Genomic DNA, 12,756 nt, shown 5'->3' with positions numbered 1-12,756 from the left:
TATTGTTGTCGTCGTTTGATGGTGTTTGAAACGATGATCTTTGTTGCTGGGCGTGACACTTTATGCAAACTGTAAAGTCAATTCTCGATCGCAACTCGATGTTGGAGCACCACGAATATGTACCCACCTTGAATGTTATTTCCAAGCAACGCCAAAGGATCAGCATAGCGCATCCAATAGTCAAAGTGGAGGATGTACATGCTTGTGACACAATAAGACAGCATACAACAACAACAACAACATTAGACCCTTGCTGTTCATTTGTTCCAAATGAGGGCGTATCCGAAAAGGGCGCGCCCAACGCAAAGGTACGATAGGTACAACAAACAACATCCTTCTCTCCCTTCACATTGCTGTTTTTGTATTACCAATAACCTAAAGTTGTTTATCACTTGCCCTGAAGTCAAAAAGGGTTGCAGAATGGTTGTGTCACCTCGTGCGTTGGGGATAGCAGTAAAGGGGAAGACAACGATAAAACACTATACACCACCACTACAACAACTAACGTAGTATACGTTGTTACCTTTGATCGCGATTACGCATACGTAGACACAACACAGCCGGACGAATCAATTGTTTCAGCCACATGTACGCGTATCATTATGCAAAATGAAATGCTGTTTTACGCATGCGTGTCTTGATCCTAGTGCATTTGCATGATGGGGCTGCATGTAATAATGATAACAACAGGCTACTCTTCCACATGAAGGTGATGACAAGTGGCCATCCGCGGATGAAATTGTAATGTGCATAATGATGTTAGATGTATCATTTTGCAGCACACGATTTACCGATATAGAGTGGGCGCCGCGGGAAAGGGGGGCTATTAGTTGCCAAGGGGGAGGGAGATGATGTGCACAATCGAAGATGAGAGAACTAGTAGCAGTAAGAAATGGATTCCAAGAATGCTCGATTCCACTTCTCCTTTGGCGGAACAGACATCATCATCGGAAAGGAGACTCATCAAAGGAAAAAATGGGGGTTTTTGTTGCGCGCGATATGAGATGCTTGTATGTGTGGTGTGTGTGTGTGGGGTTCGTGCGCACAACGGAGATTGCTTTGACTTGTCTTTTTGCATAAATCTCCCATGTGCCTTAATTGCGTGCTTGCCTCTCTCTCTTTTTTTCCCCTTCGCTTACCAAGCTTTGCTCATGGTGGTTGTTGCTGCTGCTGATGTAGATATTCCCCCGTGGGAAGTTTCACAAATATGCTCATATCAACATTGCCCTGTCATCTGTATGCCCCCATCCATCACAAATGTCATTAATCCCATGGCTCATCATGCAGCAACTAAGAAAACGATGGAAGACCTTGGTCCCTTGTCCCTTTTTTATTCCATGTTCATGAAGTCTTTGTTGCAACTTGCTATTGCTTACGCTAACCACCCCGCTTACTTCATCAACAAGCTATCAGTTTAATATAAGATGTGCCTAGCGGTGTGACAAAGAGGTCCTCAATGAAGTTCATTGTGTCTCAAAATGCTAATTGTGCACGATAATGAATCAACAAACAACTTTATTAATCTATCTATGTTCATGGAGAATGCTCTCGCTAGGCCTCCAAATCTCCTAACGTAAACTAATACCCTTGAACGACTCAATCACCATGGGGCGAAGTAAAGCGCTGGTTTAGTAATGACTTTCCTCCTCCAACAACAATTTCTATACCAATGGATGTAACATTCTTCTTTGGATCCTAGAAGAGGACGAACAATGAGGATGGATGACAATGGTCGAGAGGCGAAGGGTATATGGCAACAAGTCGCTGGTATGCATTCGCTGCAAGTAGTGAATATCCTGAATTGAGAAACCAGGTTTGCCGGAAATAAACATGGGCACTTCACCAGAAAGAGTATATGAATAAGGTTTTAATGTTGTCAATCACGTTCAAGGTTGAGGTGTAGGTAGCAACGCTATAGTCGTCATGGATTGTTGCGTCTATCACGCCAACGTTATATCCTTACGTCTTGTTCAAATGTTTATTCCCCCTTCCAATCCAGAAACCAACCAAGTGATCCACACCTTGCTCATACGAGCTGATAGTATGATATCCCAAATATTACGTTGAATCCAATTTCATTCAATGAAAAAGTCGAAGAATAGTACATGGTAGTATGGATGTTTATCAAGTAAATGTGACAAAGGAACAGTATTGCAAAACCAATAAGATATGGGTGGATTGCATAGAGTCAATGTGTATCCTTGGTTGCTGCATTCATAATCATCCTTCATCCCATGATTGCAAAATAGCTGCTGCATGCATTGAATCGAGTACTCCAGTACCATCCATGGTGAACAACCATCCCTCGTAAAGATAAAGGGTCTCTCGACAATTCCCAACCAATTCCATCCAATCCTCAGCCGTATCCACGTGACATGATCCATCGTTCCTGCTGACAAGGCGACAAGTAACCAAAGAGACATTCCATCTTTCCCTATCGCTGCACTTGGTTGCATCCATCCATCATCACCATTGCAAATTCCATACGTTGGTTGAAAAAGAGCCATGTGATCGATGCTGCTATGCTTCCCTTTCCATCCAGCTGTTGGTCTATCCCTTTCTTGATCACTTTCCATCGGTGCTCAACCAGGTGAAGTAGTGTACTTGATAGCTGATATGGCATCATCCACAATTCGTGTGTATTAAAGCAAGTTGCTGTACGCGATAAAGCTGCTTCTACAATGGCATCTGCTGCCCACGTATAAAAGACTGTAAAGGATGCTGAAGTGAATAGAACTGCTTGAGACAATAAAGACCGTTGCTAATAGCAACTGCTGGTATGCTTGGTCGTGGTAATGAGGAAGAGCGTGGGTTGTAGTAGTGTGGCAAGGTTGTGAACGCTGTTTGAGACAATGGAGTAAAGACATGGCTAATAGCAAAGCCCGGAATGAATGCTGTTACGTTTGATGGTGGTCGAGGAGCGTACAAGAGAAGGCGTAGTGTGAAGAGACGCGCGTGTCGTAATGGGCTGTACACGTCATGAACTTGCCATTCAGCCATAGACAATCGGATCAAGAGAGTTGTAGGATTGACATGATGGGTTGAAGCAGGACAATCGTTCGCAGATGGTAGTTGTACATGAATGGGGCCAACAGTTGAGAATGGGAGGAAGAGGGAAGAAGCGGTGAGTAGAAGAAGTGGTAATCAAATAGGTCGAACACCTCTTGTATAAATCCATGTACACTGTACATCAATCCTTGATATTGAGATTGCCCCTCTTCGAACCTGAAACATGCATACAATGTGCTTTTGGGCATGATGATCACGTTGATCTAAAAAAGACCTCATGTTTCATTTGATTGGAATGGGAGGGTATAATGTGGGGTTTACTATGGATGTCGTAAATGGAGAACAGCGCCATATTGATGTTTTTCAGCAATAATATCGTTTTGCTGCGCAATGAGTGATACATCAATCTTGACAGAAACTAAACATTTCAGCTTGTCCAAATGAAGCATTTCTCCGGGCAAAGGGAGGAAGATTGATTATGTTAGCAAACAAGTGCACAGATGCCGACATGACAAGTTGCGGAGAGATTACCATTTGTGGAATGACAGGTGCATCTTGTGTGTGGGCAATGGGGTGAAACAGAACGTCTCTTAGCACCAACTCTAAAATTGTTCCTCTTCCGACTTTCTGTTTAGTTCGATGATAAGACCAGCGATGACGACAATTAAGCGGGAGAAGCGGGATGGACATGATGCACTGCGGAGAATGCGGGAAGCAAATACCAAGATATAAAGCGTGTTGAGGTCGACCTTGCCCTTTTTTCCATCGTCTTTTTCGCTCAAATTCTATACCAAACAATGGCCTCGCAAGATTATATCACTTTGGATCGCACCAATGACAAGATGCCTCTCGTTGGGTAAGTGGTTATCAGCTCCTCCCAAATCCATGAACTCTTACTAAATGGTGTCTTGTAGCTTCGGCTGTTGGAAGATTGATTCGGCTACTTGCGCTGATACCATCTATCAAGCCATCAAGACCGGTTACCGTATGATTGACAGTGCTCAAATCTATGGCAACGAAGTTGAAGTTGGCCAAGGTATCAAGCGTGCCATTGATGAAGGAATCGTCAAGCGTGAAGATCTTTTCTGTAAGTTATTGGAAATTGAGGAAGGAAGATAAAGCCAAAAAGCATATGCTGATATTAAATTACGCGTATTTTAGTTGTCACCAAGCTCTGGAACACTTACCATGGCAAGAACAATGTTCGCCCTGCTGTTGAGCGTCAACTCAAGGATCTCGGCTTGACCTACTTTGATTTGTATTTGATCCATTTCCCTGTTCCTTGTGAGTTTACTCCCATTGCTGAAGCTTATCCCCCACCTGGTTGGATCAAGCCTGGTAAGGAGAAGTTTGAGTATGAGCGTTCTCCCATCCAAGACACCTGGCGTGAGATTGAAAAGCTTGTTGATGATGGTCTTGCTCGTAACATTGGTATCTCCAACTTCAACGTTCAAACCATCTTGGACATGTTGACCTATTGCCGCATCAAGCCTTCTGTTCTTCAGAGTAAGTGATACATTTTTGGAGTGGGAGAACATTGTAAGCTGATTGAATGTTTCGCTGTACAATAGTTGAGCATCACCCTTACCTCCAACAACCTCGTCTTGTTGACTGGGTTAAGAAGCAAGGTATCCACATCATGGCTTACTCTTCGTTTGGCCCTATCTCTTACAATGAGATGACTGCCACTGGCAAGAACACTCCTACCTTGTTCGATAACGAAACCATCAAATCTATTGCTGCCAAGCACGATAAGACCCCTGGTCAAGTGTTGCTTCGTTGGTCCACTCAACGTGACATTGTTGTCATTCCCAAGTCTCTCAACGCTGGTCGTATGGCTGCTAACCTTGGTGTCTTTGGTTGGTCGCTTGATGAGGAGGATCTCAAGGCTATCGCTACTCTTAATGCTGGTCTCCGCTTCAATGACACCATGGAGCCTGCCTATGGTATCGATTTGCCCATCTTTGATTAAATAGCCTGTTACACAACCCTCCACCATTTATGCCCTACCAGGCATGTATACTCAAAAGTCTTCACAAATGACATGTAAATAATAGATAAATAAAAGAAATCATGGTTTACATCATGGATTTACTTGTACAAAGGGATGATGATAACCACTCATCTTATGGGATCAACTGATATCATCTATGTGTAACAAACAGCATCGATGGTATCTTTATCCACAGCTCTTGTTGACCGCCAAAAGTGTAGCAGACATAACACGTCCTTGGCAGGTTGTTGCACAAATGGATGATGATGATGATGATGATGATGATGATTGCCTTAGCATGGTACGTAAGTAACCAACATCCAATAATGAAAGGTGTGTCAAGGTATGTGCGTGGCATTCATGGTTCCATATCACATATGGATATAGGAGGGGGTCGAGCTGCATAAACCAACTTGTATATGTAAACCCAGTAATCAATTCAATGATCGGTCACTCGTCCTGAAACTCAACGCAGGGATCACTTCATTTTTTCTCTTCTCAAGTCATCCAACTCCTTATTGTATCACAAAAGCCATATACTTGCGTGACCGATAACCGAACCACCTTTATTATCTCATCTTCGAAGCAATCCTATGTAATCCACAAGCTAGCAAGGTCCAAGTGCGTACTAAATAAACAATGCTCTATCCCATCTTGCTACTTTGCTACCATCCTCATCTTCGTCGTCCATCCTCATTTATGCTCGTCTTCGTACTCGTATGTACTCGGCAACAGTTGTCAAGATCCTCGTCGCCACAATATCAAAATCCATGCATGTTTGTGCCGTTGTGGTTATCGTCATTGTCGTGGATCTCGTAGTCGTGATCATCATCATGTTGTAATCATCGTAATCGTCGTCTCTATAAATAAAAACCAACCAAGTTAGACCATAAGATGCCGGGAATGATGACGATTTGGTATACCGTTAGGCGATCCTCTCAAAGGAAGAAAGCAAATCAGAAGGAATTCACAAACCAAATCACTACCATACGAGCAACGTCGGCCGATCCCTTGTTCTTGAGAAAGCACTGCACGAATCACGCAAGGCCAGTTCGATCCATGACAAGGAAGGACATCACTTACGTAGAGTCCAGGCTCATACAGTTGTTCTCATTCATCCTCTCCAAAGAAAGAATGATCCCCAATCCTACCAATCATTTCCCACCTCATGAAAAGAAATCCTCAAGGGAAAGAACGAGCCTACCACAAGAAGAGCGTGTTGGTTTGCACTGATGTCAAGCTGTTGCAAATCCCCTTTTACCTCAACACGGTGACCATGCTCTTCCAAAAATCCATCGTCGTCGACCCATCCTCAACTCAATGCAGGCCTATAGAGCTCTGGACGCGTTCCAAGAAGCTTTTCCAGCACACTTGGCTAGTGCAGAGCGACGCAGGGACCTCTTGATACAGGCTGGGACTCGAACCCAAAGAGATGATGATGATGCCCCAAGTTGCATTGCCTGATCAAAGAAACCTATTCAATTCATTATTAGCACACACGCACAATAAACACCCTTTCCATTGTTTGTTTCATTGTACTTGCCTTTTCCATAGACATAAAAACCCCTTTGTTGTTGGTTACTGGAAACCGAAAACCATGGTGTAGTATAGTTGAGCCAAAACAAAACGCCAAACCAGCCAACGTCTTGAAACCAAACTTGCCCTCTATACAAGCTGACGCGTCAATGGAACCAATTCGGCTGCAACATTGGACTCTGAATGTGCCTGTTGACACCAAGCGTATAGCGGGAATAGCAACGAGTAAAAGGAAGCAACAATATCGCCATGGCAACCACCAACCACGCTCATTCCTCAGCACTTAGACACACTCACTCTCCCTGACAATGCATGTTCAGAACTACATTAACACCTCACAGCCAACAAGAGCACTTTTTTATAATACATTACCTTGATCGAGATGCCGTGAATGGAATAAGGAAAGGTGGGAGAAAAAGAAGAGAAGCGTTGTCTCAAGTCGTGGAGCTGCTGTCCCCCAAGTTTAAATCCCCTACTGCTATTACACTGAGGCCACTCATCAATTACCCTATACACACCATCCACCCATCATGATCATCACCCTCACGATAGACAATAGGTACACGTAAATAAAAGAAATGATCCTCACGTATAGCAAAAGGGTGTGTGCCATTTTACACTTTACATGATAATGATGATCCAACAACAGCCATTACCTTAGTACCAGGTTAGCTCGAATCATGAAAGTTAAATGATGGGCATGCTGGGCTGGAGCAAGACAATCGTTCGTATGCACTGGCTTGGGCAACAATGGAGAATGGGGAGGACTAGGTTATTAGCTGGCATTTTGAACTATTCCTAAATAGTGTACAAGAATCATGCATCGCCTGTGCTGAATGACTCAAGTTACACAAACACGCCCTCTGCATCTTTTGCTCTGTTATAGTCATACTACTTTACATTAAACAAAGACCACTTCTCATATAGCATCACCCTTACAGCATATGTAAAACATAAAGGTACCTGTATCTCCAAACTTTACAATCAAACGTGGGCTCTTTAGTAGATCAACGTGCTTGTCGGGGTCAAAGGAATCTTGTGTCAAAGTATGAAGTTCATCGTGGGCAATCCCAGATTTCGCAATGTCGCTACCAGCCAAACTGGATCCGGGGCTCAACCTCTTTCGACGACGACCAAAAAAATATTTTTTGGGCTGTTTGCGACATTGAACGCGAAACTTTCACACAAGGTGCTGTTGGCCAAGCCGAGCCCATTGCTCTAATAAAAACCCCACGTTTCATTGTAAAGTTCGGAGATACAGGCACCTTTATGTTTGTAAGCGTGATGCTATATGAGAAGTGGTCTTTGTTCATTATCAAGTAGGTGTACCCTGGCAGAGCAAAAGATGCAGAGGGACCTCTTTGTGTAACACAGCTGTTTTGCAGGATTGGAAGGGTCAACGTATGATTACTTTATGCATTATTCAATAATACATTTATTGCCAGCTAACAGCCAATTCCTCTCAATCAGCACTGTTGTCTATTCTATGACATGTGGACAATACTCCTACTCCAGACATTCATTTCCATGATTGGATTATGTTGATCCGAGTTGATTTGACCGAGATACAGCCAAAGAGGGATTACATCAATCCACACATCTAACCATGCTCTATGTTGCTCAACTGAAGTAACCTTGTATGAGCGTAGCTCAGCCAAATCAACTCGGATCAACATAATCCAATCATGGAAATGAATGTCTGAAGCAGGAGCATCGTTCCACTGTCATAGAATGGGCAACATTGCCGATTGTGAGGAAATGGCTGTTAGCTCGCAATGTATGGGATATTGTCAATAGTATACAGTATCATCCTTCCATCCTTCTAGTCATGCAAAGTAGCTGAGTTACACAAAGAGGTCCCTCTGCGTCTTTTGCTCTGCCAGGGTCCAGCTACTTGACAATGAACAAAGACCACTCTTCATATAGCATCACGCTTACAGCATAATGAAAACATAAAGACGCCCATATCTCAAGATCCTACAATGAAACATGCGGTTTTTAATAGAGCAATGGGCTCGGCTTGGCCAACAGCACCTTGTGTGAAAGTTTCGCGTTCAATGTCGCAAACAGCCCAAAAAATATTTTTTTGGTCGTCGTCGAAAGAGGTTGAGCCCCGGATCCAGTTTGGCTGGTAGCGACATTGCGAAATCTGGGATTAGCCACGATGAACTTGAAACTTTCACACAAGGTGCAGTTGGCCAAGCCGAGCACATTGCTCTAATAAAAACCCCACGTTTCATTGTAAAGTTTGGAGATACATGCATCTTTATGTTTGTAAGCGTGATGCTATATGAGAAGTGGTCTTTGTTCATTGCCAAGTAGCTAGACCCTGCAGAGCCAAAGATGCAGAAGGACCTCTTTGGATAACTCAGCTAAAAAGTCAGGACTTCAGGGACAATGCATGACAGGTACGCAACCCTCACTTTTATGTCATACATTGGCAGCTAATAGCCACTTTTGTGCATTCCCAACTTTTGTGCATTCTATTGTAGGTGGACGATTCTCCTGCTCCAGACATTCATTTCCATGATTAAAGTAGGTTGATCCGAGCGGATTTGGTTGAGTTACGCTCACACAAGATTACATCGGTTGAGCTACATCGAGCGTGCTTTATGTCCAGAGTGATGTAATCTCTCTTTGACCGCAGCTCAGTCAAATCAGCTCGGATCAACCTACTTTAATCATGGAAATGAATGTCTAGAGCAGGAGCATTGTTCCCATGCAGTGGATCTCGCAACAATGATGATTGGATAAAAGTGGTCGTTAGCTAGCAATACATGCCTGTTCCTAGATGATCCATAAAGTAATTATACATTGACCCTTTCATTCATGCAAACGTAGTTGTGTTACACAACACGACCCTCTGCATCTTTTGCTCTGTCAGGGTCTAGCTACTTTACATTAAACGAAGAGCACTTCTCATATAGCATCACGCTTACAAACATAAAGGTGCCTGTATCTCCAAACTTTACAATGAAACGCGGGGTTTTTATTACAGCAATGGGCTCGGCTTGGGCAACTGCACCTTGGGTGCAAGTTTCAAGTTCATCGTGGCTAATCCCAGATTTCGCAATGTCGCCACCAGCCAAACTGGATCTGGGGGTCGACCTCTTCGACGACGACGATCCAAAAAATATTTTTTGGGCTAGTTGCGACATTGAACGTGAAACTTTCACACAAGGTGCTGTTGGCCAAGCCGAGCCCATTGCTCTATTCAAAACCCCACGTTTCATTGTGAAATCTTGAGATATGGCTGTCTTTATGTTTTAACTATGCTGTAAGCATGATGCTATATGAAGAGTGGTCTTTGTTCATTGTCGATAGCCTCACTCATATGAGTCAAAATGCAGAATGGTTGTTCGTGTAACTTAAAACCAAGTGGACGGGACTTGGAAGGGTCAAAGCTATTGGTGGAGAAATGCATGATTGTAGTAGCCCCATCCCTTATAGACAGGTCCGGCTAAATAACCCGTATACTTCGTTCTTATATAAGGCTGCATAGGATAGCGTTAACTGAAGACTGTCATAGGTAAGCATGATATCCATGTACTCGTACCATGTTGTGTAACAAGCTCATTCTTTCTAAAATTTACAATGAATTAGGCTTACAATGGACTATGGTTCTGTAACAATGAAGCGCAGCATGTTAGGCATCATCACTCTCAGTTATCTTTGCAGTATAAGCGTGCGACAAACGCTACTGCCTTTCATCTATTATCATCATGTGAGTTACTAGGAAGCTTTAGTGAATGTAATAATGTTGCGGCCAACAACAGCATCTCAATACGAAGATTAAATGATCCAACCTCGTTTTCCAACCTTCAATTCTAATTCTCTCCTTCAATCCAGAAGCCAAGAAAGTGATCCACACCTTGCTCATACGAGCTGATAGTATGATATCCAAATATTACGTTGAATCCAATTTCATTCAATGAAAAAGTCGAAGAATAGTACATGGTAGTATGGATGTTTATCAAGTAAATGTGTTTCAAAGGGACAGTATTGCAAAATGAATAAGATATGGGTGGATTGCATAGAGTCAACGGGTGTCATTGTATCCTTGGTTGCTGCCGTCGTAATCATCCTTCATCCCATGATTGGAAAATAGCTGCTGCATGCATTGAATCGAGTACTCCAATACCACCCATGGTGATCAACCATCCTTCCAAAAGATAAAGGGTCGTTCGACAATCCCAACCAATCCATCATCATCCTCGGCCCTATCCATGTGACATGGTCCATCGTTCCTGCTGACAAGGCGGCAAGTAACCAATGAGACATTCCATCTTTCCCTATCGCTGTACTTGGTTGCATCCATCCATCATCACCATTGCAAATTCCATACGTTGGTTGAAAAAGAGCCATGTGATCGATGCTGCTATGCTTCCTTTTCCATCCGGCTGCTGGTCTATCCTTTCCTTGATCATTTCTTATTGCAGCTCAACCAGGTGATAGATTGCTTGTAGTGTGGTGTACTTGAGAACTGGTATGGCATCATCAATAGGAAGCAAGTTGCTGCACGTAATAAAGCTGCTTCAACATAATCGCTATCTGCTGTTCACGTAAAGAAGGGCTGCAAGGCACGTTGCTGCAAGTGAATAACACTGCTTGATGCAAGAAAGTGACAAGGTTGCAAATACTGCTTGAGACAATGGTGTGTATACCTTGTGGATTGCAACTGTTGGAATGAACGTACGTTTGATTATCGCAAAGTATTGTGCAAGACAAGATGCAGTGTCATGAACGGGTGTGTTGTGGTGGGGTGCACATGCCATGGAGTTGCCATTCAGTCAAAGAGAATTGGTTCAAGACAATCGTAGTATTGGCATGATGGGCTGAAGCAGGACAATCGTTCGCAGGTGGTAGTTGTGCTTGAATGGAGCAACAGTTGAGAATGGGAGGAGAGTGGAAGAAGTGGAAACTTAAATAGGCTGAGATGTCGGGCACCTCTTGTATAAATACACAAACACTGTACATCAGACCTTGATATTGAGATTGCCCCTCTCGTACCTGAAACTTTCGCACAGTGTGCTCTTGGACATGCTGATCAGCCTGGTCACAATAAAGACCTCACACTTCATTATGAGAATTTAAAGGGGAGCGTCCGACGATGAATGGATGAGAATACAAGTAGTGCGGGTGCGGTCCATGACCTTGAGATTGCCTTTCTCGAACTTGTAACTTTCATACAATGTGCTCTAGACCACGCCGATCAATCACGTTCCCATAAATCCTCTACGATTCATTATGAAAACAATGGGGGGGGGGAACCTATACTGTAATAAGTGTGTTAGAGCTGTTGCTGCTAATTGATTTGTATCCGGAGCAAGGTACTCTCAGCGTGAATTAGCACTTGGTGGTTACACACGCGTCGTTGACAGGTTGCTGCATAAATGGGATGATGATTGCCTGTAGAAAGGTACGTAAACAACATCCAATAAAGAAGAAGATGTATCAATGTAATTGGTTATGCACAATCCATCCATGTTGAGTAGTGGTGGAAGGGATCACATGTGGTTGGTTGAGCTGATATCATTACAAGATGAGCTTTATTGATCCACTTCTACTACTGCTATTATAAGTCTATAGATTGACAGAGGATTGCATGCGGTATGGGATCACGTGAATTGTAAATAGAAATACAGACTTTTCAACTTAATCCAGTCTTTGCATGACAACCTCCCCTTAACAACGGCTTGGTCCACATGAAAACAGTGCTTGCTTGGAAACGGCGCCCTAGGTGGTTATCTTATTGCATCATGTCATCGTTGCCATGGCGGTTGGTTCGTTGCTGCTTGTCAATAGTCTTCATTCGCTTCAACTTGTCGTTGTACACAGCCGTTACAACGTTCACTCGTGCCACTGGGATGTGGATAAAAAGGCGACTATCCATTGCTACAGCATAAAGCGACTAGCCGATCTTACCAAAGGACTTGGATTATGGCGTTGTTTGCTCATTGGTACCAAAAGTAAGAGAGAAGCCAGTCCCTGGCAAGCATGATCTTTATGCGTTTCAAAGGAGATCCCCGATTAACATCAGCCACTGCAACTTGTCCTTTGTTGATTACGTTTATTGCACGTTCAGCTTATGATAGATTTGATTTCTATTGCATAGTCTCTATATTATTCAATGTGGCACCTCGTCTTCCCGCTCAAAGCTCTTCTTGTTTTTGCTTTTGCTTTTCTGTTTGTGTTTGATATCGAAATGTGTTTTCTAA

At 43.2% G+C, this 12,756-nt stretch overlaps 1 protein-coding gene across 1 annotated transcript; it reads left to right on the top strand.

Annotated features, from left to right (window-relative positions):
- Positions 1 to 3,806: 3,806 nt before the first annotated feature.
- On the top strand, positions 3,807 to 4,981 carry O0I10_010778 (uncharacterized protein; the record flags this gene model as incomplete). The annotated part of the gene is made up of 4 exons (XM_058490753.1): positions 3,807 to 3,865; positions 3,924 to 4,096; positions 4,171 to 4,515; positions 4,581 to 4,981. 4 exons carry the CDS (start codon positions 3,807 to 3,809, stop codon positions 4,979 to 4,981), a joined length of 978 nt encoding a protein of 325 aa, XP_058338453.1.
- Positions 4,982 to 12,756: the final 7,775 nt, after the last annotated feature.

The sequence above is a fragment of the Lichtheimia ornata genome (assembly GCF_029851405.1).
Source record: "Lichtheimia ornata isolate CBS 291.66 chromosome Unknown scaffold00076, whole genome shotgun sequence".
NCBI lineage: Eukaryota > Fungi > Mucoromycota > Mucoromycetes > Mucorales > Lichtheimiaceae > Lichtheimia > Lichtheimia ornata.
This window is presented reverse-complemented; position numbering and strand designations above follow the sequence as displayed.